General features: G+C 37.6%; 1 protein-coding gene across 5 annotated transcripts in view; it reads left to right on the forward strand.

The window, feature by feature from the left end:
• tnrc6c2 (trinucleotide repeat containing adaptor 6C2) overlaps nt 1-7,583 on the forward strand; it is a 71,543-nt gene extending 63,960 nt beyond the window's left edge. For all 5 annotated transcript variants that reach the window (XM_022675205.2, XM_049479954.1, XM_022675208.2 and 2 more), the window contains one exon: nt 32-7,583. In XM_022675205.2, coding sequence (XP_022530926.2) covers nt 32-392 — 361 coding nt within the window. In that variant the 3' untranslated portion in view covers nt 393-7,583. The remainder of the gene's footprint in view (nt 1-31) is intronic.
• The last annotated feature ends 16,217 nt before the right edge of the window (nt 7,584-23,800 follow it).

Below are 23,800 nucleotides of genomic sequence, written 5' to 3' on the forward strand. Positions count from 1 at the left end.
TTAAAAATATCTTTTCTCTTGCCCGGTCTAGGTGCGTTCTGGGTAACACTACCATCCTGGCAGAATTTGCTGGAGAGGAGGAAGTAACTCGTTTCTTCGCCCAGGGTCAGACCCACCCAACCAACAACAGCTGGCAGGGCAACGCCGCCCCTGGATCCAATCAGCAGCGCATGGGAAACCACTGGACCAGCGGAGGCACAGCAGGCACCAAGACGTCCAACAACCCAGGCACTGGAGGAGGCGGAAACGGACCAGAGATGCTGTGGGGAGGCGTTCAACAGTACTCAAGTTTATGGGGTCCCGCAAATGGAGAGGAGACCAGGGTCATGGGAAGCCCAATCCCAATCAACACACTGCTGCCTGGAGATCTACTGAGTGGAGAGAACATGTAGGGGCAGTGGTCCAGCACCAAAAACAAGAAGAAAGAGGAAGGTACAAGGATAAAAAAAAAAAAAGTAAATCACAAAACAGCGCAAAAAAGAGACAAACAAATAAGCAAATCAGTGTGATGATAATCGCTTTCTTTCTACAGAGCTGAAAAAAAAGCCCTGTAGGTTTTGGGGTAAGACTGGAACGCTTACCTCTACCTCTGCTGATCGCGTCATCTTTCAGAAACTGGAGACGTTCAGCATGTCAAAGCATCTTTTATTGTTTGTAGACTCACAAAAGCAAGAATCAACAGAAACGTAAGCCTTCGATAATTTTTATGATTTTATGAGTTTTCCCAAAAAAGTATTTTTTTTTCTTTTTAGTTCAGGAGAAGCAGAGGAAAGGCAGCCATTTTTAAACCAAGCCCAGAAACAGAGAAACCTCACATGGCCCTACAGCCTTCCTGACCGAGATGCTGGGGAAAAGCTCCTGCTAACTTCTTACGTATTTCGACATTTGTGTGGTTTCTTCAGAACTTCTATTAGCCTTAAGTGCTCGTGCTCTTTTCTCTCTCGCTGTCTCTCTCTTTCTGTAGGTCATTCTTAAGTGTTTTTTTTTTCCCACAAAAAACAACTAAAGAAATTTGAAACTTGCACACTTCTGTTTCTGAGCCAGCGATTGGACCAGAGCAAGCGAAAAAAACAACAACAAAGGAAACAAAAACACATCATCACCCAGCAGTATGTGGCCTGTTGCTAGACCAATCAGCCGAGAGCTTATGCATTGAATTCAGTAGATATACAAAAGGGAGGTACACTGAACTAACTGTCTGTATATCCAGGATGTGCGTGAGCATGTGTTTTAATGTTGAAAATAAGCTGAACATCGTCAAAGGCTGTCTTGAGTGTGAATGTTGTGAGTGTGTGTGTGCGCGTGCGTATGTATGTATGAGTGTTCGCCTATAGAAACTTGACCAAGCATCTGTTTGTGAACTCACAAGCCACTGTTTCAAAGACCCTTGATGGAAGTATTTCCTTACCGACTGGATTTCAATGCTGAATCAATCAGAACTAACTCACTTAATCCTATCTTTACATGGTTGGAGACGTTTCTGGAGAAAGAAAAAAAAAATTAAGTGATGCATTGTGCAATATAAGCATCCACTGCTATCTTCCATCCACACTGAAGCAAAACTAAATACTTTTTTTTTCCTTTACTGATAAGTTTTTAATCTTTTTACTGAACCGTGTCGTGTTGGAGACTTGTCAAACTACAAAGACTTTACTTACAGACTTTTTCATCCACCTGGTCTCTGTCTCTTTGGCCAGCAACTGTGTTCTTGGACTCGTGCTTTGGTGTTCTGCTGGCACGCTTTTCCACACTAAATGGAGAGGTAAACACAGTGCGGAGCAGAGAATCGGATTTCAGGCACAACACCAAAATGAGAGAGGTTTTCTCCTAATGCAGTAAAGAAAAAGGGATCCTTGCATTTTTTTCTAACATGTCAAGGGGGATTAATAATTAATAAAGCACTTATGAACAGACTCATGCTCCACCTGCAATGCCAATTAACTAGACTATGGAGCAAATCTATAAAAAAAAAAAAGAAAAAAAAATACAAAAAAGCAAAGAAAAGACTTTTTCGTACCTTAGTGGTATTAAAAAAATGCTCCTTTGTTTGCGCTCCCTCGTCGACCCCAGAGGGACATGAATGGACTAAAAACTGTGGGGGTCAGACTGAAGGGGAACACAAGACTGAATCTACAATCAGACGAAACCTGCAGTATGACTTTACACTCTTTCTCCTCCTTTTATTTTTATTTTTGGACTATATCAAAAGTGAATGTCACTGTTACTCCAAACTTATTCATGGCCTTTTTGCTGTGTCTGTATGAGACACCAGACATGGATTGTTATCTGGACGGTGTGGAACCCGAGAAATACAACAAAAAAAAAAAAAAACTAAACAAAAAGCAGCCCCTTTCATCGAGAGCAATGATGTGATGGAAGCTGCTAGACCTCAAGGGAGGAAAAACCTGAATGCTCGCTATCACTCGTTCCTCTCCTCCCGATCTCAGAATGTCTATATCTTCTGTCGCTGTGCTCCTAGCCACACGGTCAAAGCCAAAATGAACTGGTGATGACTCCTCATCTCTCGAACTCATCGCTGCCCTCTTTCCCTCTATCTGATTAACGCACCTTTAGCAAGAAGCTGAGACAGTCTGACCTCTGGAATCGCCAGTGTTGGTGTTTGTGTGAATTATTTTGAATGTTTTCTTTTTTTTTCTTTCCCTTTTTTCCACGTACTGTACGATGTTATGTTGGTCTTCATGCAGTGGGTTTTCACTGGCACCAAAAGCCCTTCAGTGTTGATATGCAGAAACACTTTAACGTGGTGCCGCTGTAGGCCTGTCCTGTGAAATGCAAACGAGAAACAATGCTTATAGGCCATATTTAGTGTTCTTATTCTGTGTTAGAGTTTTGTTTATAAGTTTGTGTGTGTAAACAGTGTTTCCTAAGATTCTGCTTAAAATGTGTAGAACGTGCACTGGGAAGAAATGAGGTCTTGGCAAGGGAAATCCTATTAAATCTGTTCATTTTAATTGATAAAGGAAATTGAATGATCTACCAGAAATATTACTTGCACAGTTCAGCCATTACATTAAAACAGCTTGCTTAATAATGTGTAGGCTCGCTGTAATATCAGGCACTTGAGGAATTTGTGAGTAGTGGTTTCCCATGATTCTGTCGTCATCTGTCCTCCCTCACAGCGCTGAGGTACTGACCGGTGTACACTGATGCTACAGATGTTCTGACCCAGTCAGCTAGCCATCACTTCAACAGCTGACTGTTCACACTGTCTCTGGTTTTAATGTTATTTTGAACAATTATTTAAGTGGGATAAAAACATATTGGAAAAGCATGAATAATCGTACAACATTCATGCAACCATTTAGTCTTAAAAACTATAGCACACGACCTACAGTTAAGGTCCTCACCTTTGCCAAGATGTCATTCTTTGCAGTGCGGATTCGCACGACCCTATCTCTTAAACAGCTGCTAGGATCCTTCTCCTTTTCGGTTATCCCTCTCTCTGTACAGCCTCCGTTGCCGTCCACCCGTTAGCCAGAGTGCTCCCTGTTCCGTTAGGAAGAGCGCCCCCTTCCTGTTAATAAAAGAGCAGCTCTTACTTGAAAAGCCCGCTCTCTGAGGGAACGGGTCCTTTTAGCTGCTGGCTTACTCTCCAACCAGCACATCGTTACGTTACTATGCAAAGTAGGAAAATACGGGCACATCGATGAGGTGGTCGGTGGCCCTTTACGACATTAGTGCCAATTGTGACTCCAGAGGTTGGGCTCCACCCCCCACAAAAACCCTCAGGCCTCCAGCATGTATACATGTGACTATTGTCTCTGAATGCTACAAGATCACATTTTAGGTTCCAACCTAAAGTAGTGTTTGGAGGAATGTGTCATTTCAGCACTCTTTCAGGGCGTAAAACAAAAAGAACTAAATTTATTGTAATGGTTTCGAGCTTATTCTTATTGTTAGCGCATTTATGGCCTAGGGTATATCTAATGTTAAGAGAAATATTAGATAATATTACATTTGTTGCAGAAGCTACAAGTAGACTTGCCAGTGGCGAGCCTCCTTCATTCTCCCTGCAGGGGGCTCAGCGGCACCTGCAGCTTCTGCAGATTTAAATAGCCTATTTCGAGTGGGACCTTCTGAACCACGTGCTGCTGATTGCATATAATATTCTCTATGGTCTCGTGTGCCAATATAACGAAAAGGCATAGGGGTGTATTTTGGCTGCAGGTTTTTAGAATTTTGTTTACTTCTTGTTACATGAATGACTTCATTACTACCAGTATGGAGGCGCACTGGCGTTTCTTGTGCGTTCGAGGCTGGATGGGTCTCGAAGAGGCTGGGGAAATGCACCTATTATTACTGAAACACCTCATTTGCATCACTGAGATAATCCTTTTGCTGTCCTATTACAGAGCGAGATGTTTTGGTGCATTGGGAATATGCTAATGGTGCACAGGTTGTGGCTAATCCCTGGTACTTTTTTTTAAATACCAAAAAAAATTAAATCACATTTTAAAATGTTTTTATATATATATAAGTATATATAAAAGTTGGATCCTTAATGTAAATGATGTAAGGGGTAAAAAAAAAAAAAAAAACAATGTTTAAAAAACTGCACTTGCTGATTTTCTCCTGTTTTGCAGACGTGTCCTGTTCTTCATTCTAAAAGTTGACTGCATGCAGGAGTGCCTTTTTCTGTATGCTCTTTTAAGTGTGTGTTTGTTAACCTGGGCCCATTGAACTGTGCATTTCCACTTGCCCTAGCAGTGAAGGGCCCTTCAGTATCAGCTGTGTTCTCTCCACCTGAGGGAAATCATTTTAACAGGTACAATGACATGTCTTAAGCTGACAAAGGCCGTTTTCTCTTAGCGCTCTTGGACTCCGACGGGGTCTGACGCGAAATCACTGTTGCCTGGGTGTGAAACTGCCTTTTTTTCTGAACTCAGCCAGAAACTACAAACAGACTACGTAAAGCCTGTCCAAACCCCAGGAAGCATTCTAATGACACCAGCATAGATAACGCTACAATACTACAGCTTCATGTCATGTAGCTCATTACCGTAGACCAAATTAATCTACAGTCATCCAAATTTCTCTCCCTTTTTAAGACCAACTGGGCAGAACACAAGTTTAAATGAGCAATATTTGCGTTTGACCCTACAGGATACTTGATCATTCAAAGAAAAAAAATAAAATAAATAAGAAGCTTGTCTTGTATTTGCACGGGTGGGTTTTCCTCTCCAAGAAAGATGTAATTCCTCTTTTGATCGCTGAAGCCCATTAAGCTGTTTTTCATCTCCAGACAAGAAAGTAAAAACAAACATATCAAAACAAAACAAGTTACTACACCAATACTTGAATCAAAGATCGCCAATAACGCAATGTGAATTTTATTTTTTCCAATCATTGTTTTGGTGTGGCTTGTACACTTTTACGGTATTTCGAAAATTAGCATTAATCACACAAAGATGATGTCATGACTTTTAATTTGATTTGTTTTTGATTTGTTTTTGTATGTTAGTGGGTGTTCAGACCGTGTTCCTGGTTTTGGTGATGCACCTGCACTTGTGTTCCATTCAGTATGTTGTACTGTTGTGTTTTCTTTATTTCTTTTTCTTTTTAAGCTTGTTCTAAGCAATGTTCTGGTTGTTATTGTAATTCAACGTTGCACTGAGTGTCTTCTCTTCCCTCACTCAGCAAATCAAAAGAAAAAAAAAATATACAAAAAGGTGACGAGGGGAGACAATTCATGTGTTAAAGTTTACTCAAGGACTTGATACGATTCTGTTTGTTCGTTTTATCTGTAAAATGTTTAAAAACCTGTAAAATGTTTATCTACCTTTATAGTGGCTTTCATTGTTAAATAACTAGCGAGAGTTTTGCACCATTTTGTTTTTAATATTATGTATAAAAGAACAAAAAAAAGAAAAAAACGTGGTGGAGATAAGACAAAAAAAAAGCGATAAACTGTGGCCATAGTTAGAAAGGGTATAGAGCTCCATGTGTGATATGATATATTCATGCATAAAACAGACATTTGAGTGTGAGATGAGTTTGTGACGGTGTGACTCATTTCAGAGGTGCCTACCGTTTCCTTTTCTGTAAAGGTTTCCGTCTCCTTCCAATCCACCTGCCGTTTACAAACGACCAACTTGTGTCTGCAAAATGAAACGCAAAAGTAGTTTAGAGTGAGAAGATTTGGGTTGGGGGGGTGGGGGAGGGACTATGGACAATTTCAACTTCCATCGAAAGAGAGAGAGTGAGAAAACTAACTTTTCAAATGAAGATGTAAGCTATTTTCTGAACTCTGGGACTGATTCAGTGTTGTATTGTAATTGCTTTTGAATTAATCTAATTTTTGTTGTTGACAGACTATCTATGCCTGTATGTATCAATTTTAAGTTTCTGTTCTGTGAAAAACATGATTTGCTTGCTGTCCTGCACACTCACAAATGGACTTGGCTATTTTCTCAGGAAGACGAGAGGTCCACAGTTCCGATTCTACTGTTTTCTAATGTTTATCATGAGCATATAACAAGTTAATGACAAAAAAAGATATTAATGAAAATCCAACTCTAAGCACTGAAGGATATGGATTTCAGAATATCTTGCGTTTTAATCCGTAGCAGATAAACATTTACCAAATAATAGGCATGTACTGAACTCGCGCTGTTTTATTTCTTGAGGTGGAGTGCTTTACATTTGAATATCCATACGTATGCATCGCTTTATGTTTAAACATCATTTGTGTTATGTGTGAAGGTAGTAAAGGACCTATAATTATATAGTAAGAATTTGCCTGGCATTTTCCTTTTATGTTCTCAGTGGTCCTGTAAAGTGATTGAGGAGCAGATGCCTCGATAAAAGCTGAAAGCTGGGTACCAACGACCCAGAAGTTCAGTTTCTACACACTTAAAAAATAGGGGTTCCAAGCTGGAGCTGGATGGATCCTGAGAGGAACATTTATTTTCATTGAGAAAATTGAGAAAGCTTTGTAAAATAAAATGAAGTACTTAATCATTTGTTCATGAGATTGCTCCACTGAACATTTTAAACACAGTTTTTTATGAGTGTAGAACTGAATGTGTTCTTGTGATCTGGATTCGATAAGCCTGTGAGTAAGAGGGAGGATTAAAGAGCAGGCAGAGGCATACAAGTGAGCAAGAATAGGGGTGTAAATCTATGCACAAACTGGAGTGAAGTCCAGACCTGATGTGAGGATAAAGAGTAGCAAGTAAGAGGAAGCAGAAGTGGTTCTTTACAAGATGTCTGGGCTGAGCTTAGATTAGAGTCTCCTCACGTAGGGATTTTCTCCACTGACGAACTAAGCACTGTGGGCTTTCCTGGAAGAATCTGAGACCTTCAGAGGTGTTTCTGAAAGGGAGCCTAAACTCTTAGAAATTGAGATTTGTTTTACTCTTGTGTCTTTTTGTTTGAACATTAACACCATGACTGTACTGGCATTCGTAAATGTTTATGGCTTTTTAGTGCCCCATTCCTCCAATCTACATGTAGAATGTGATTGTTTATAACTTGCACCGAAGATACAACCTTTCCATGGGGTATGACTATTATGAAGATTCTTTCTGCCTATATCAATAAACAGTCATTTTTTGTCTCAAGTATGAGAGTTGTGTGTTATTTGCCTCGTATTATCACAGCCTTTTTTGGTTCATGTAGAGTCATAAGCAATTGTTTGGGCCATATTTGTGTTATGTTATGTGTTATGTATCTTCAAACACTAAAGCAAAACCAATAAAGATCCCACAAAAACTGCCATTTTCTCAATGAGGAAAATGTCTTTTGGATCATATGTTTAATAAAATAAAAACCTATTTATTTTTTATCTGACTTGATTATTTAAGCCTTGGAGAATCTACATTTTCCCACTTAGACATGATCACAATTTGACTCCCATTTTCATAAAATTATTGAAGCTTGTATATTTTTCTTCTATTATATACATACTAGTCAATAAGTCTTTACCTAATAATTCCTCTTATCAAAATATTAATATAAAACACTGAAGTAACAAGGCTGAAATACACTTATCAATATAGTATGGATCTATTTATCTGTGAAATTAACTTTTAGATTGGATTAGGCTTTTATTTTTCTAACTTTCCTATAAATTATTTTAACAGCCACAAATAGTAGAACATTTCTAGATAGCTTATGAGTTTAGCAATTTTGCTGATTAAAACTAAACTATGCACTATTAATAGCATATAGTCCTTATTAATAGTAATAACTATTAATAGAAGTAAAAATCTCATCACTTGGGGAGATGATTTAAGCAAAAGAAAAAGTTCATTTTGTTTAACAGTAATTAATTGGTTTATTTTTGTATGAACCATCTAAATCACATCAGTTCCATTTAAGCACATTTTAAAGATATTACTAAAAAGCTAATACCCAGGAAGCCAAACTAAATTTCTCAACTCAAAAACTGTCTATGCAATAGACACATAATTTGTTATGTTTGTGGCCTTGGAATTTATGTTAAAACATACTGACATTTGTGTAGTAAAGGTTAATGTGTAAATAAGCTTTAGTGGAAACATGGCAATAAGAAAGAAAACACTGTAGGAAATTAAAATGGGCGCTAGATGGCTCCCAAAACCTTCGCATCAATGAATATTTTAAATACAGCTGGTTAAACTGTGATAAAGCTATGAAACAACGGTCTCTGAACTCATGTTGAGTATCGGCTGAATTAATTCTAGTCGGTATTTTCTGTAAGAGCTGTTTGTTCATGTACAATAATACACAGGGGCGTCACCTGGCCTGGGCTTTCAGTAGCCCCGAATCGTTTCGCTCAGCTCAGCTGTATTATTAGCAGTGATGGTAGTAACGGCGTTACTTTTTTCAGTAAGGAGTAATCTAACTAATTACTCTGACTGTAACTATAACGCCGTTACCATTTCGATACCCCGTTACTGCACGTTACTTTAGCAGCTGAATAAACTTTTTTTTAACAGACAAAGGGCCCTATCGTACACCCCGCGCAAGGCGTGTAGTGTGGCGCGTCGCCACCCGTCAACAGTCTATTTTTAGGCCTGGCACACGTCTTTAAAATAGCGTTGGACTTTTGGACAAATTTAACGCTGATGGGCGTGGTGGTCTGGAAATGATGTGTGTTCAGGTAAATTTCTGACGTGTTTCTATCTTGGCTAGGAAAAAAAGCTTTGCGCGATTGATCACCCTTTTTTACCACAGAAAAACAAAAGCTCACCCAGAGCCTTCAGCAATCAACTATACAAATAAAATATACTTAAAAATCTGCACAGTAACTATAAATTATTATTAGTTATATTTATTTCTGTCAGTTATAAGGATTTATATTTATGTTTAGTACACAGACTAAATAACAGTAACTATAACTGTAGCAGGCATTCTGCTGTTTAAGAATTTCAACAGATGCTTATTCTCACTCTGGAGTTTTTGATATGGAAAATTAAAAGAGAAAAGAACTTTGACTAAACATAAATTTATTTGATTTAACTTTGCTATTATTTAACTGAATTTCACTTTTATATCTGAAAAATAAAGCACATTGTCGGCGTCTGGTGCTGCCCGTCAATTATATAAAACGTAAAACATTTGAAATACACAGAAATATAAAGCTATACGTTAGAATTCGTTTCTTATTACCAGGGCTAATTTATTAAAATATTAAATATATTAATTAATTAATTAATTAAGATCTCATCCAGTGCTCTTAAAGGTTGGTGCTTGGCGCAGCGCGCGCGGCCTTGCGCGCAGAATAACCTCTCTCTTCTATTAAAAAAAAAAAAAAAAAAAAAACAAACAAAAAAAAAAAAACGTTTTAATAAAGGTCGGACAAGTGTAGTTAAATTCATGTTATTAAATTCACTAAAGCCAACAAATGTACTGATAATTAATCAAGAGAAATCAGACAAAATGCCCTGCGCCTCTCTCTCTCTCTCTCTCTCTCTCTCTCTCTCTCATTGGCAGCGCGGAGCTGAATTCAGTGCGAGCCTATAAATATTATAAAACTCAGTTCAGTCAAATAAAAATAAGTAAGGACCTGTAAGTTAATCAAATAATCAGGATAGGTTGAGGTTTTGATGAGCTGTTTTCATGATTTGAAACTAACCAAAACTTTTATTATTATGCGCAGAAAGCCTGTGATTGTTTTAAATGAGTTTTTTAATGGATTGTTGTTTTTGTCCATTCTTTTGTTGTGTTAATATATACATTTTTCCTTTGAGTGTGGTTTGGTTTGTTTAATTTGTATCCCCAGATGCTATTTGGTTTTTTCGTTGTTTTTTTTTTCAGTATTACAAGTCTTAGTAATTTTCTTTGCTCCTGTGTAGTTTTTCGTTTCTTTTTTTTAATTCGTTAGATTATATTATTTTCAACATTTTGGGTTTATTTTCGTTTGTTATTTTTCTAATAATAATAGTAATTACATAATTTATTTTCTTTAGTTCATTTTTTTTCGGGGCAAGTAACGCAATAGTTACTTTTACTGGTAACTAGTTACTTTTATAGTGGAGTAACTCCGTTAGTAAGTCAGTTACTTTTTTGGAGAAGTGACTAGTAACTATAACTAATTACTTTTTCAAAGTAACGTGCCCAACCCTGATTATTAGTGAGGAGACAGGCTGTGAATGAAACATCTCTTAACAGAATCACAGAGCCAGTTCACCGATAAAGTTCCGCCTTTCAGGAGAAACAGCCAATCAGCTTACTGGTTTTGCGGAGCGCTGTGGGCTAGTAGGGAAGCTCCGCCCCAGCCCCCACACCGCCTCTCTGAGGAGGATTTTGAGGGGTTTTGAGGTCTTGCACTGGATATTAGCGCTGATGTTAACACGTCTGAAAATACGGCGATTTTTCTAAAAAAAAAAAAAAAAAAAAAAAAGGTAACTGAATTAACCATGTAAACTGATATGTTTCTGATAGCTGGTTAAAAAGACACGTCTCTGAATCAAAACACACAGATCAAGGTTTAGAATGTACCTGAGCACCCAATAACTATTTCATTTCAAATGAATACTGTGTTTTTATTGATTTAGGATTGCAGGATTACTGTAAGCTATTTAACAATAATGTATTTAGCTAACCAGTTAGCTAGAAGCTGGATGTTGTGGATAGCCAGAATTTATTTCAATACTTAGTTTAAAGGAGTTTATTAACTCTGGTCTCTGCCCTAAAATTGTATGTTTTCCACCGGATCCAACTTATCAGCTAATAAACTAATATAATTAACTGGGCTGAGCCCCGGATTTTTACATACCCGAAAATACACATTAAAAAACAGAAGCACAGCACTAATCAGGAAGTACGATAGTCTGTTTGCATACACCTCAAAAAGTATGTAGTTGCACCCCTGCATGCAGATATTGGGACTTTTAGGTCTTGGACAATAAAAATAAGACTAAAATGTATGTCTACTCTATACAGGAATGCACCTTGTTAACGTCCCTCTTATTAAATATAACTAGGAGTAGAGAGAAGGATAATGAGGAGTGTGGTAGTGAAAGGTAAAGGCAAGGACAACAGTAACTTAGTCACATCTTTGAACAACTTTGAATGTTTTAAGCAACACATGTAATTTAAAGACAGTAATAATGGCAGAGACTAAGAAACTGGGTTAATTTTTCTCTGGCCTTTAGCTGGATTTTAACAGCGAATATAGGGAAGGGCAAAACACAAGGCTAATTAGATTGATTGAGGAAGAGTGAAAGTACCGCGTTCAGCACATAAGTCACAATCCACCAAGCAAACGTGGACAACAGTGTGAAAGAAATAAAAACGAAAACACCCGCCAACCTGCCAAACCAGGATTAATAACCAAGAGAAAATACATGTGTCACTCGTCCCTTACCTGGCGTGTCTAACAGAAAACAACTACACTGTGTGAAGAGGGGCGTCCAGGTTAACCTGTCCACACACATCGCTGCTGAAGGAGTAAAAAGAGAAATACAAACATGAGGAAAAAGCGACAGAATGAGCAAAAACACACCACGCTACATTAAGTGCTACCAAACAGCTGTGCTAAACACACCTTAAAACCACCAAGCCGACAAGCTCCCAGGTGAACCCATATATTTGCCAAGGACCGCCCCTTAGCAGTCAGTAGCGATTTTGATTGGCTGGCACAGCCAAACTCCAATGCAGCATTCCTTAGGTTGATACCTCCCGTAGAGAATATAGCAGAGAAGAAAGAGAGACAGAGGGAGATACACAAAAATCATATGAGCTCCACTGGCAACAACTGTGAAAAAGTATCCAACCAACAGCTTCTGTACTGGGCAATTAAGGAGCCACTAAGGTAACATTGTTTAAAACAAAAATGCGTGGCCTCGACTTATTAGGGCATGAGATCCTAAGGCGTGGCAACAACTTTATTCTATTAAGGAGTGGGTCGAGAACCTAATGTGTAGAACGAGGTAATTATATCGTAGCCATGGCTACAATGTCCTTTTGCTTTACAGCAAACAAACGTTGACAACAACGTTGAATCAACAGTTAATGTTCAATGGTTGTGCTAACGTTGAAATTTTAACGTTGAATCAACATAATGTCCTTAACCTTCTGCCTTTTGAATCATTTTACATTTCATCACCATATCATTTCTAAAAACGGCTGGATGGAGGAATAAAACAGTGTTTTACTTCTATTTGCAGTAACTGCTTTTTAATTTAACATCATGTTCATGTTCTAATAGTTTTACTGTTTTAATGTTTTGAGATCAGATGTTGAATCAGATTGGTAGTGGTGGGGAACTTTCCTTATACTCAGCTTTACTACAGTGATGTACGTTTATTTTTAACACTTTGTTAACCATAGGATTTTTTTTAATTTTAGTGAGCAATGGTTTATTAGAGGTTGAACATATGACGTTGAAACAACGTTGCTGTATCAATGTTATTCACTTTTTAAAATCAATAGCTGATTCAACGTTGATTCAACCATAACATCTACGCTGATCAACGTTTACTCAATGTTGAAATGCCAGCTGGGCAGCCTAAGAAACTCTGTTTCTCTAAAATACTACCGTGACACTAGGGGGCGCCAGAACCAAAGCAGTGTGGCTGAGCAAAATCATCCATTTGCAGAGCCGGGCTCTATTACTCTTTCCTTAATTTTGAGAATGTTTTAAACAGGATTGCACACACAAGTTAACACTAAATATACACAACATCGGTATATAGAGCCTTTATATGCAGTCATTGGTTTACATCAAACAATACATAAAACTCCCATGAACACTTAGAATATACCACTAATTCTGTCATATAAATGGCCCTAAATACATTAATCAAATAAAAATATCTATTGTTTTCCTATGCCAGAGATGCAGCTGGCTCTTCTGCTGTGCAGATGGATGATATTGGCCGTCCTCAGCCACACTTCCTTGGTTTTGGCGCCCCCTAGTGTCACAGCATAAAAAAAAAACATTTTAGAAAAACAGATGTGGGACATTCCAGGATTTTGGTACATTTCCTGTCCCACCACTTAAATTTCAAATGTACATATCCAAAATATCTAAATGACTATTTTTTTGTGAAAAATGTACTTGTTATAGGACAAACTGTAAAATATGGTGGAAAAATAAGCTGCTTAGATATTATTCAAAAGACAGAATACCTTTGGACCACCTCAAAAAATGGCTCTAAATAAATGACTTCCTCTTGTATATTGTTGATATGCATCTCCTTTACTTATGAAAACAATTTCTTTGGTCTGCATTGTATTGCATGTTACAGTTTTTATGCTATTAAGTTGTGTCCCACAACATGCGCGCAACCCTTTTACCATAAGCAATTTTACCTGGCAGAGAAAGAGTTAAAAATATTAGTCTACTGGCACACAGGAAGTTACATCCCAAGGACATTTTCTGCCCACATGGCAAGACCAAGAGTAAGTGCTCTAACAATTTTCAAGTTTTTTTCCCAAAAGTTTTTTCCGAGTAGAGTCCAAATTTACTTTATATACTTATATAACCAGGTTTGTCCTTGATCTTGTATACATAGCTAAATTTTACAGCTAGCATCTGTTCCTGGGATAAACCACAACTTAGCCTAGATTTGCAACCCTGTTACTCGCAACCCTGTTACTGTAAATATGTTGCATAATCTAATTTAAAAAACTGCTTTGATACCTGAGCTTGACGAATCTAACTTTTTGATAGTCTACTACCTGTATTTAATAAATATATGACTAAAAATGATCAAATCGAAGATCAAATTTCAGAGGTGACAACCCCTGAAATGTACCAAAATCCTGGAATGTCCCATGTACAAATGTTTACTAAGCTGAGAATAACTAAACATATTACAATCAAATAGCAATACAAAATCCAACTAAGGAGCTGCCACTATGTTCAGAGAATTGCCGTTTGTATCAACGGGTCATGCTGTATGCCATCAGCACCTGGACTCTGAGAGATTGCAATTGGCCGTGCTTTCTCTGGGAGGATAGACGGCGCGCTCTCCCCACATTACTCTCAAGATGGTGTCGGTCTGCACAGACGTCTGTTAGCTGATGTATTAAAGCTGAGTCGCTGCACTTTCCTCAGTGCGCTGGCTACCCAATGATGCTGCAGTGTGGCAATCGTAAAAGAGGCGTTGGCTGATGTGTCGGAAGAGGCATGTGCTAGTTTTCCCCATCCTTGTTTTGGGGAAATTACTAGTAATAGTGGGATACCTATTGGGTGGGTTCAGTAATAAGGGAGATAATGGAAAAAAATTTAAATAAAATAGAATGATAAAATATATGTGTTAATGAAAAATCTTAATTCCCAACTTTTCAGTTCTCTAAAACTAGTCTGAGAGCAAGACCTGTTGTTTTTCTATGCCAGAGTTGCAGCTTGCTCTTCGGCTGTGCAGATAGATGGTGTGGTTGTAGACCTTGTTTTTTTTGTCAGTAGTCAGTTGTAGTAGTAATGCGCCTTATTTATCTTAAAGATAGAAACAGCTTAATTTTACTTACTATAGAAAAATATTTTTCTAAGTAAGGAATTTAGTTAAACTCTTGTAAAACTGATGTAAAAATGATAATTATGTGCTAATTTTACTTAAGAATATAGTGCACTGTTGTTGCAAGCTTATTATTTAATATGTTCAGTTTCACTTGGTAATATGTTGGACTATATTTTCAGATTAAACTAGCACATCAATTTTAGGAGTGTAGCTTTCAAATTGGTCAGACGCAACAAAAGTGTCCAAACTAAGGACAACTGGTGATCATGGTGAACAAGGCACGGGGTTATGGCTATAGAGGTGACAGCTCACAAGTTATACCACAAAACAGCTATTAGTAGAATTATTAGTAGAATTAGTAGAAAAACAATGAATGGATAAATAAATGAATTAATAAATCTTAAAATCTTAAACTGTATTAAAATGCAAGCTTACATAAATGAATATCAGCTTCCAGAGAAAGCTGATCTGGTATGTTCATTTGAATATGGCTATGGTATCGAAATAATTTGCATGTGAGGCTTTCTGTGTTTACTTTGATAACGACTGCATAAAAAAAACAGATTTTTCAACATCACTGCAGACACAGCCAACAAGCCTTACAATCTCTTCTATTAAAATTAAATATTAATAAATGAATGTGTATATATAGATTTTTTTATTTGTTACAAATAAAAATACCTTTTTAAATATTTTTATTATTATTAATGTTTTATGTTTAAAATATAGTAATAAGATTTTTCTGCATTGCATTAATAGAACATCTATTAGTGGTTACAGAAAAAAATAACCACTTGCTTACCGCAGCTGTGATTAATGACTGGACCAGATTTACCCATCATCAGAGCCCAATATTTACACTGATAAAATAAAAGTTCAGAAACTTTTATATACTTTGCATAAACATGTCATGGGGTTTTGGCAATCATGAGCTTCTAACTTTATCTGTGTGTATACTGTTGTACAGTTTGGTTCATGCAAATGTCCTGGTTGCTCATTCTGTAGAGCTGTGTGAGGACTTATCTACCGCACATACAATAACTGTCAAAATTTTGGACAAGCCCCTTTTTATGATTTTTTACATAGTAAATTGAATATTGCAGTCATTAAATCTATACAGAAACATTTTGCAAACAAAAAGTGTTAAACAAACCAAAATACAGTCCTACAGATGAAAAATATAAACACATACCATTCTGACACACTATTGGTTTATATGTGATCCATCGCACCTGCACACGTCAAACCACACTCCAGCAGGAGCATGTGTACATATGCAGATGTATGTAGCCTAGTGTGAAGATGATCTGTGACAGAAACTCAATAGAAGTTTTGTAATATATCATTGTACTAAAATGCATTCATTTTAATAGGCATACACTGTATGTATCTGAAACAGGAAGTTTCAGTTTTTCATCATTAACATTTTAATATAATATTGTGCTCATTATGGCTTTTAATAAAATGTGGGTGGGGAGGGCGTGGTAGTGCACTACAGGCTCCTGTGGTGTGGCATAATTTTTTGTCCTTAATGTAATATTTTTCCCCGTACATTACTTTTACACTAAAAGTAGTTTTGAAACCACTACTTTTACACTTTTACTTGAGTAAAAAGTTTAGTTGATACTTCAGCTTCTACAGAAGTATTTTGATCTCTAGTATCTATAATTATTTTATTTTTAACTAAGAGATCACTGTTTCTGAATCAGTTTCTCTGATTTTGCTATTTATAGGTATATGTTTTAGTAAAATGAACATTGTTGTTTTATTCTATAAACTACCAACAACATTTCTCCCAAATTCCAAATAAAAAAATATTGTCATTTAAAGCATTAATTTGCAGAACATGAGAAATGACTGAAATAACAAAAAACATGCAGACCACAAAATAATGCAAAGAAAACAAGTTCATATTCATAAAGTTTATAAGTTCATAAATCAATATTTGGTGGAATAACCCTGTCCTTTAATTACATTTTTATGCATCTTGGCATGTTCTCCTCTATCAGTTTTACACACTGCTTTTGGATGAATCTATGCCACTCCTGGTGCAAAATTCCAGCAGTTCAGCTTGGTTTGATGGCTTGTGATCATCCTTCTTTCTCTTGATTATATTCCAGAGGTTTTCAGTTGGGTAAAATCAAAGAAACTCATCATTTTATTCCAGATCATTTTTTTCCAGAGCTGTACTTCTACCTACAGAATAATGAATGTGAATACTTTTGACACATATTTGGTGGAGTCCATGCCTTGATGTGTCAAAGCTGTTTTGTTGGCACCAGGGGGATTTTTACAGAATATAAGGCAGGTGATTTCACTGTTATGGCAGATCTGTGTCCATCTGAATTCATTAGCCTGTGGTTATGGATTAGGACAGTGGATGCTCTTACGAATGCATCAGATTTGCATGAAATATGACCTTGTACTGATGACAAGATAAAGGCAGCACTATGAAGCAGGAGGTAATCTGCTTCATTGTAATTATTGTAAACAGGCATATATACGTTACTCTGTGTAAGTGGAGAGGGAAAAGAAGAAGAGACATACCCTCAAGATTGTGTCAGGTTTGTTTTGAGACTAGCTTTAGCAGTTTAAAGAGATAAAATAAGCATTATTTTCTTTATGGATGTATTGCCTCTCTGCTGTTTGCTTTGAATATCTGAACATATCCTCTTCCTGTAGGTCATTTGTTTCTGAGAAGATGAATTCGTCTGTCACAAACTCCACCGCTTATGTATTTGACATGAGGCTAATAAATGCTGCTGTTGCCTGCGTGGTAACAATCCAGGTTATTAACATCTCCATCGGTCTGCCGCTGAACTGCTACATCATCAAACTGCTTCTCTCCAAAGGTGGTGGTGGTGTGGATGTATCTGTGGTCTTCGCTTTGAACCATGCTGCTGCTGAAATCATCTACTGCTTTGTGGCTCCTCTGTATATAGTGTGTATAATAAGCATAGATCTCTGTGTCGGGCCCTTGCTGGGTCTTTGGATCGGTACCTGTATGCCTGCCCGATATCTGTTCCAGTGCTGGGTGTGTGTGGAGCGCTACATGGCGGTGATCCACCCCGTGACCTTCCTGAGGTTCAAGCCGCTCAGGTATCGGGTAGCTTGCTCAGCTTCCGCCTGGGCATGTGCTCTGGCAATGGGCATAACGTCAATGTTCACGTTTCCAGGTCTTCCCTACGCCCCCTTTGGGCTTCTGTATCTGTTCATCTTTCTTCTCGACTCCCTCTGCTGTGTCTCAATTCTGAATGGCCTTCTGCGCCCCGGGCCGGGAGACAGGGAGAAGGACGAGATGAACGCGGCCAAGAAGAAGGCCTTCAAAATAGTTTGCTTGAATTTGTTGACGTTTTTGATTCAGACCATCCCCATTGTGTGCAGCTTTGGCCTGGATGGTGTTTTGGCTCCCGATCACTTTTTCTTGGCCGTAGCCATCGGCATGACAATCAATATTGGCGCAGGGTTTATTCATCCCATCTTTGTTCTCTACAAAGCTGGAAAACTCACTTTTCTGAAGTGCTGAATGTTGACCACTTAATCCAACCACTTAAGCAAGCTTAATTTATTCTTTAGCATATCTTTACTGTTCAAACCAAACCTTTAATCTCCACAATACTGACATGGCAAGAGAAAGATGTCTCTATATGTGTTTCTATAGGTGCATGCCATTTTCAAGTTCTTTATAAAATGACAAACTGGAGATACAAATGATTGTTCTGAAAGTAATACATATGAATAATGAGATCTCAATAGTTTGTGTCATTCTTTATTGGCTTTTTTTTTTTGTTTTACATGTGTTATCATGAAACCAACTTGAGTAACCTCAAGTGGATGGAAGTTAAATAAACTTTGTTTTAGAGTTAGCTCTTGTATTTCTCTTTTTCCCTTTTTTGAAGGATGTAACTGTATACCGAATTCATATACAAATAAATAAACAAACCAAAACAATGAAATGTTTTGTTTTGAATTCAGTGACTGACTTATTTGCCATTATTTGATAGCAACATTAGGATCAGACATGTATAAAGTTCTAGAGATCCAGAATTGAGTAAAAGTACAAGTGCTCTATCAGAAAAGTGATTTGAGTAGAAGTTGAAGTGTTCTTTAAGCTCCACACTTAAGTGGAAGTACTAACACTCAAATTGTTTTGTACTTAAGTATTGTGATTATTCTTAAATGTAGTACCCAAGTACTGTGTATTTATTACATAAAGCAGTGGAAAGTTCTCAAAGTGAAAGGCAGAACAGGAGCAGCAAGTTCTTCTTAAAAGATTCGCTTTATCACTTGATTTGCTCAGTGATGAGGAGCTTCAAACACAGCGACAGTGCAGAACATCTACCTCTCTGGCAGTGATAATGTGGGTTTGGAATAAATTGTAACATTTTTACAAATATAATGAGTAACAATGCAAGTAAAAGTACAAATATTAAACTCAAACATATGTAGTGAAGTAAAAGTGGAAATAGGAAACAAAATATAAAACATGGTGGTGGTAGTATCATGGCTTGGATCTGTGTTTTGCATCTGAACCAAGACAGTCTACCTTTATTGATGGAACAATCAATTATTATTTATATTAGGGAATTCTAAAATGTCAGGACATCTGTCTATAAACCGAATCCCAAGAGAAGGTGGATTATGCAGCAAGACAACAACCCTAAATCAAAGTCAAGTCAAATTCCTGACCTTAATCTAATAGAAATGTTGTGGATTGACCTGAGATGTAAGGAATGTGAGGGAACCCACCAACATCCCAGAGTTAAAGCTGTTCTGTAAGAAGAAATGGGCTAAAATTCCTCCAAGCCAGAGCCCAGGACTGATCACTGGAAATTTTTAGTTGCAAAATGTTTAATGCAAAATGAGACTTCTGACATTACTGTCATAAAGAACACAACCCACAGTCATAGACTCACAGGTATAAACAAAATACAGCTCATGTTGTGCTTGCCAGATGCACAACAGACACTCGCAAATACCAAACACACAATTTATTAACAAAGGCGCTAGGCTTACAGGAGTAGTAAAGGACAGGCAGAACAATGCATTACATTGGTCATGCATGTCATTTTTTACTATCAACTTTTTGGTGCACAACCAGAAGAAAATCTGAAGCACATTAAAAGCCTTTTGTTGCTACCATGATGTGGAGATGCATTAGGAAGGTTTCACTAACACTCAGTCTTGAGATCTAAATTACATATTAATTATCAGAACAGACATGAATGTCTGAAGCGAGATCCAGGCAATTTGGGGTCCCTGTATATCTCTCTGCCTTCAATCAACAGAATCTGCATTATAAATCCTGGGATTTTGAATTTCATTTTTCATATTTGGAAAATCCTTAGCATGATTTCATCCCTTGGTCCTAAGAAATAAGATGAGTAAGGGCCTCGTTCACATGGGAACAGAAGTCCATTTTCTTTTCCAGTCTATAGGATGAGTAAAACCGTGTATGGTACTTTTGACTACACTTCACCATAAAGTAAGCGTAGAGTGTATGGCATCATGCCAGGTATTACTGAAACAGACCAAGTTTAATATTTAGAGTAATCATGATCCAAAGTCCTGTACTGACATTCATAATGCAACCTGATATTGATGAATATCATTTTTCATTGAATAATGATCTGGCCTATCCATTCAAATATGGTTAACATTGCAAACATTTGCATGCAATATTATGTGTATTTGCTTTCACAACCGAAACTTCAAAAAACAAATAAAATTCTAATGAACTTTTTTCTTCCTACACAGTGATCCTTGGATTACCAGCATAAATTAAATTATTATTCATTATATGTCACTGCACACAGCACAGTAACTGATTTTATCTTTGCTCATATGTCTCATCTATAAAGTAAGTGATGAAAAACATATGTATACATGGGGATGGTGTTTGCTGTACCTGTTTTCCTGCAGCACATCATACAGTTTACAGAGATTTGGGTGGGTGTTGGGTTTTTTGGTGGTCCAGGGGTGTTGGTGGGTTGGTGTCCTTTTTTCCTGGGGACCCTGATTTCTTCTCCTATCATCAGAGGCATGCAGACATAGACATCAGGTGGTGCTAAAGCACCACCAACTCTGCCCTTTATCAACCAAAGTGCCGTTATAAAACTTTTACGTTTTATTTAATTTTTTAAAAATATATTATTATCATTAAGATTTTACTAAGGCCGGTTTTAAATGATCTTTTGAAAACCTGAGAAAACCTGAGTGAAAACAGAATGCCCTGAAATCAGCTCGCACACACCCGACCTCTCTCTTCCTCTGTCACGTGACCCTGCACGGTCGCGCGCAAGGCGAGTCTTCAGCACAGCACGCACGGCAACAGATAGGCTTCTTCTCCCTCGTGTCCCACCAGCCAGGTAACATACACATCAAGTAAAATCGAACCATTTGCCCTCTAAGCCCAACATGAAATCATTTTGTTGTGCAGTAAAATGTCTCATACAGCACAAAACTACTAAGCATCTTTTGCCGACTGGTCACCAGATAAACTAGCCGCTCTAGTCCAAATCAATGAGAGATAACGTGAGGACGACCACATACAGCCCCGGTTCTGGACTGATTTGCTTGGGGGGGCAGTACAATTAAGTGGGCATGATGATATTCATGTTGAAGCTTGAAACATATTCAGGGCTTGATTTGTACATATGGTATTGATAAAAAGTGCCCTTTTTCCCCCCTGAGCACTTGCCCCCCAAAATGTCTGTGCACGCCACTGCCTATCATGAACCTTTACAAGCCTGACCACATGAGTGCACCTTTAACCACAAACTTAGCCTATCATAGGGAAGGGTTGGTTTACATCCTTAGAGAATTTGCATGGAAAATGACAGACTGCTTTTCTTTGATTTGTAAAACATGTGACACACCAGCAGAGCAGAACCAGGCCAAGATAACCTCCACATAAAAGAGCACTCAGCTGATTTGATAAGAACAGACATGTTGAACAGAGAGAATGATCAGCCTAGGAATCAGAGCCTCTGGGGTGCTGAAAACCTGTAAGAACTTTTTTTTGGACTATCAATAAAAATTCAGGACAGGAGCTTTGGGGTGAGTCATGTCAAAAGAAACAGAATAATTTATATTCAAATCAGACACATTCTTTGTAGAACTATTTCACACGTGTAACAGGTGTTTTATTTGATTATAATAAAACATGCTGTGTTTAGGTTTAAACATTTTTTGTTTAAAAAAAATTCCAGTTTATCAAAGACAAATGTCCTTTTATGAATAAATAGGCTCTATAAATAACTTTTTACTTGTATTATTAGGTGCTGAGACTTTCCTTTGGGTCAGCTTACATGTTGACTCTAGTTTGGACTTGCTGATACACAGATTTGTTAATTATATACTGCCAATGAGGAGGATTTACATTATTGTGTGTATGTGTGTGTGTGTGTGTGTGTGTGTGTGCGTCTTGAAGGGTACATACTGCTATGATATGATGGGACTTCAGATCTTCTGTCAGCTCTGAACTGCTAATAAAGCGCAGTTTAATCTAATATATGAGCCAGAAAACGCTAATTACTACAGCTATGAACAAAAGCTGTCTCTGTCTCATGATGTTTACATGTGCCTTATGTGCTGTCTTCACTGCTCACAGCCGCGCGACTCTGTTTACTATGTGTACATCTGCAAAGCACATCCCATTAAAAAACACTGTGTTTGAAAGTGCAGTGTTACAGTGTTCTGTGTTAAAGCAACTTCACACTGCACAGATATACACGCTGGAACACAGAATATTCTTGCTATGTTTACTTTATTGTTCTCACACCAGTCAGCTCTGACCAATCAGTGTAGTTTATTGTTGTGTATTTTGTTGCGTTTAGGTTCGTGCCCGTGTAAAACCAAACCCAACAGAGGGAGAAAAAGCTCCAAGTAAACAAACTCATTACCTGATCCGGACCATAAACGTACCAACAGTCGGTTTTTGCGCCTTGTGCCTGTACAACAGTGCTTAAGAATATATCTACGCAGATTGATGTGGTGGTTTTAAAATGAAGTTCAGCTGAATCATATTTCCGAGCTATTTAAGATTTAAGAACTCTTTAAATCCTCATTCAACATGGGTTTCTCTAAGCAACTGTCAACAGACTGGAAATCAAAAGGCAAGAAAATGCTATGAACAGCTAAGTGTTGTTGGACAGCAGATAGCTGAAAATTGTTGGGGAATGACAGTTCAGGGGAACTGTGGAGGTCAGGTTGAGTGCTAAAAGATGAAGCTAAAAAAAAGTCTCTGAGAAATCTGTTCTTTTTGTAACTTTCCCATGAAACATGTACCTCCAAAATAGCAACTTTCCAGAAGAAAGATAAAACATTTTATCTTTTTTATTTTATTCCCTGTCCAGACAATATACTGAATCGGAAGAGCAATAAATCCTTCATGCAACTTTTACAACTGATTGGAAAGAGTTTTCTATCTGCCTATCCTAAGAAGGGGTGCTCTCTTTAATCTCTTTAATGTGTAAACATGGCTCAGGGGTTCAGTACATTTTAGAAGAGATAGAATATGTTTAGTAGAGTCACAGATTTTTTAAACCTAAACCGACTATCGTGTTAGAACTATTACAATCAATTGCACCTCCCCTGTATAAAGGGGTGTGGCCACCGTGACCCAGAAGTTGACACAGCACAGGTAACATAGAGGCAGGTTAGGAACAACTCATAGTGGCTTTATTTAAACAAAACCCTTTATTAAAAAAAAAAAAATCCAACAGCTTCTAAGGGCGACTTTTATGATTTTATGTTTCCCCAAAGTGGTTCAGCTGTTCTTTTCCTCCTTCTCCTTTATGGCTCCATGCCCCACATGGAGCTTTGTTTTTTGATGAGCCCCAGGTGTGTGCCTTTAAGTCGCTAATGGGTGCTGGCCCTTGGAT

Source organism: Astyanax mexicanus, chromosome 5, assembly GCF_023375975.1.
Source record: "Astyanax mexicanus isolate ESR-SI-001 chromosome 5, AstMex3_surface, whole genome shotgun sequence".
NCBI classification, from domain to species: domain Eukaryota; kingdom Metazoa; phylum Chordata; class Actinopteri; order Characiformes; family Acestrorhamphidae; genus Astyanax; species Astyanax mexicanus.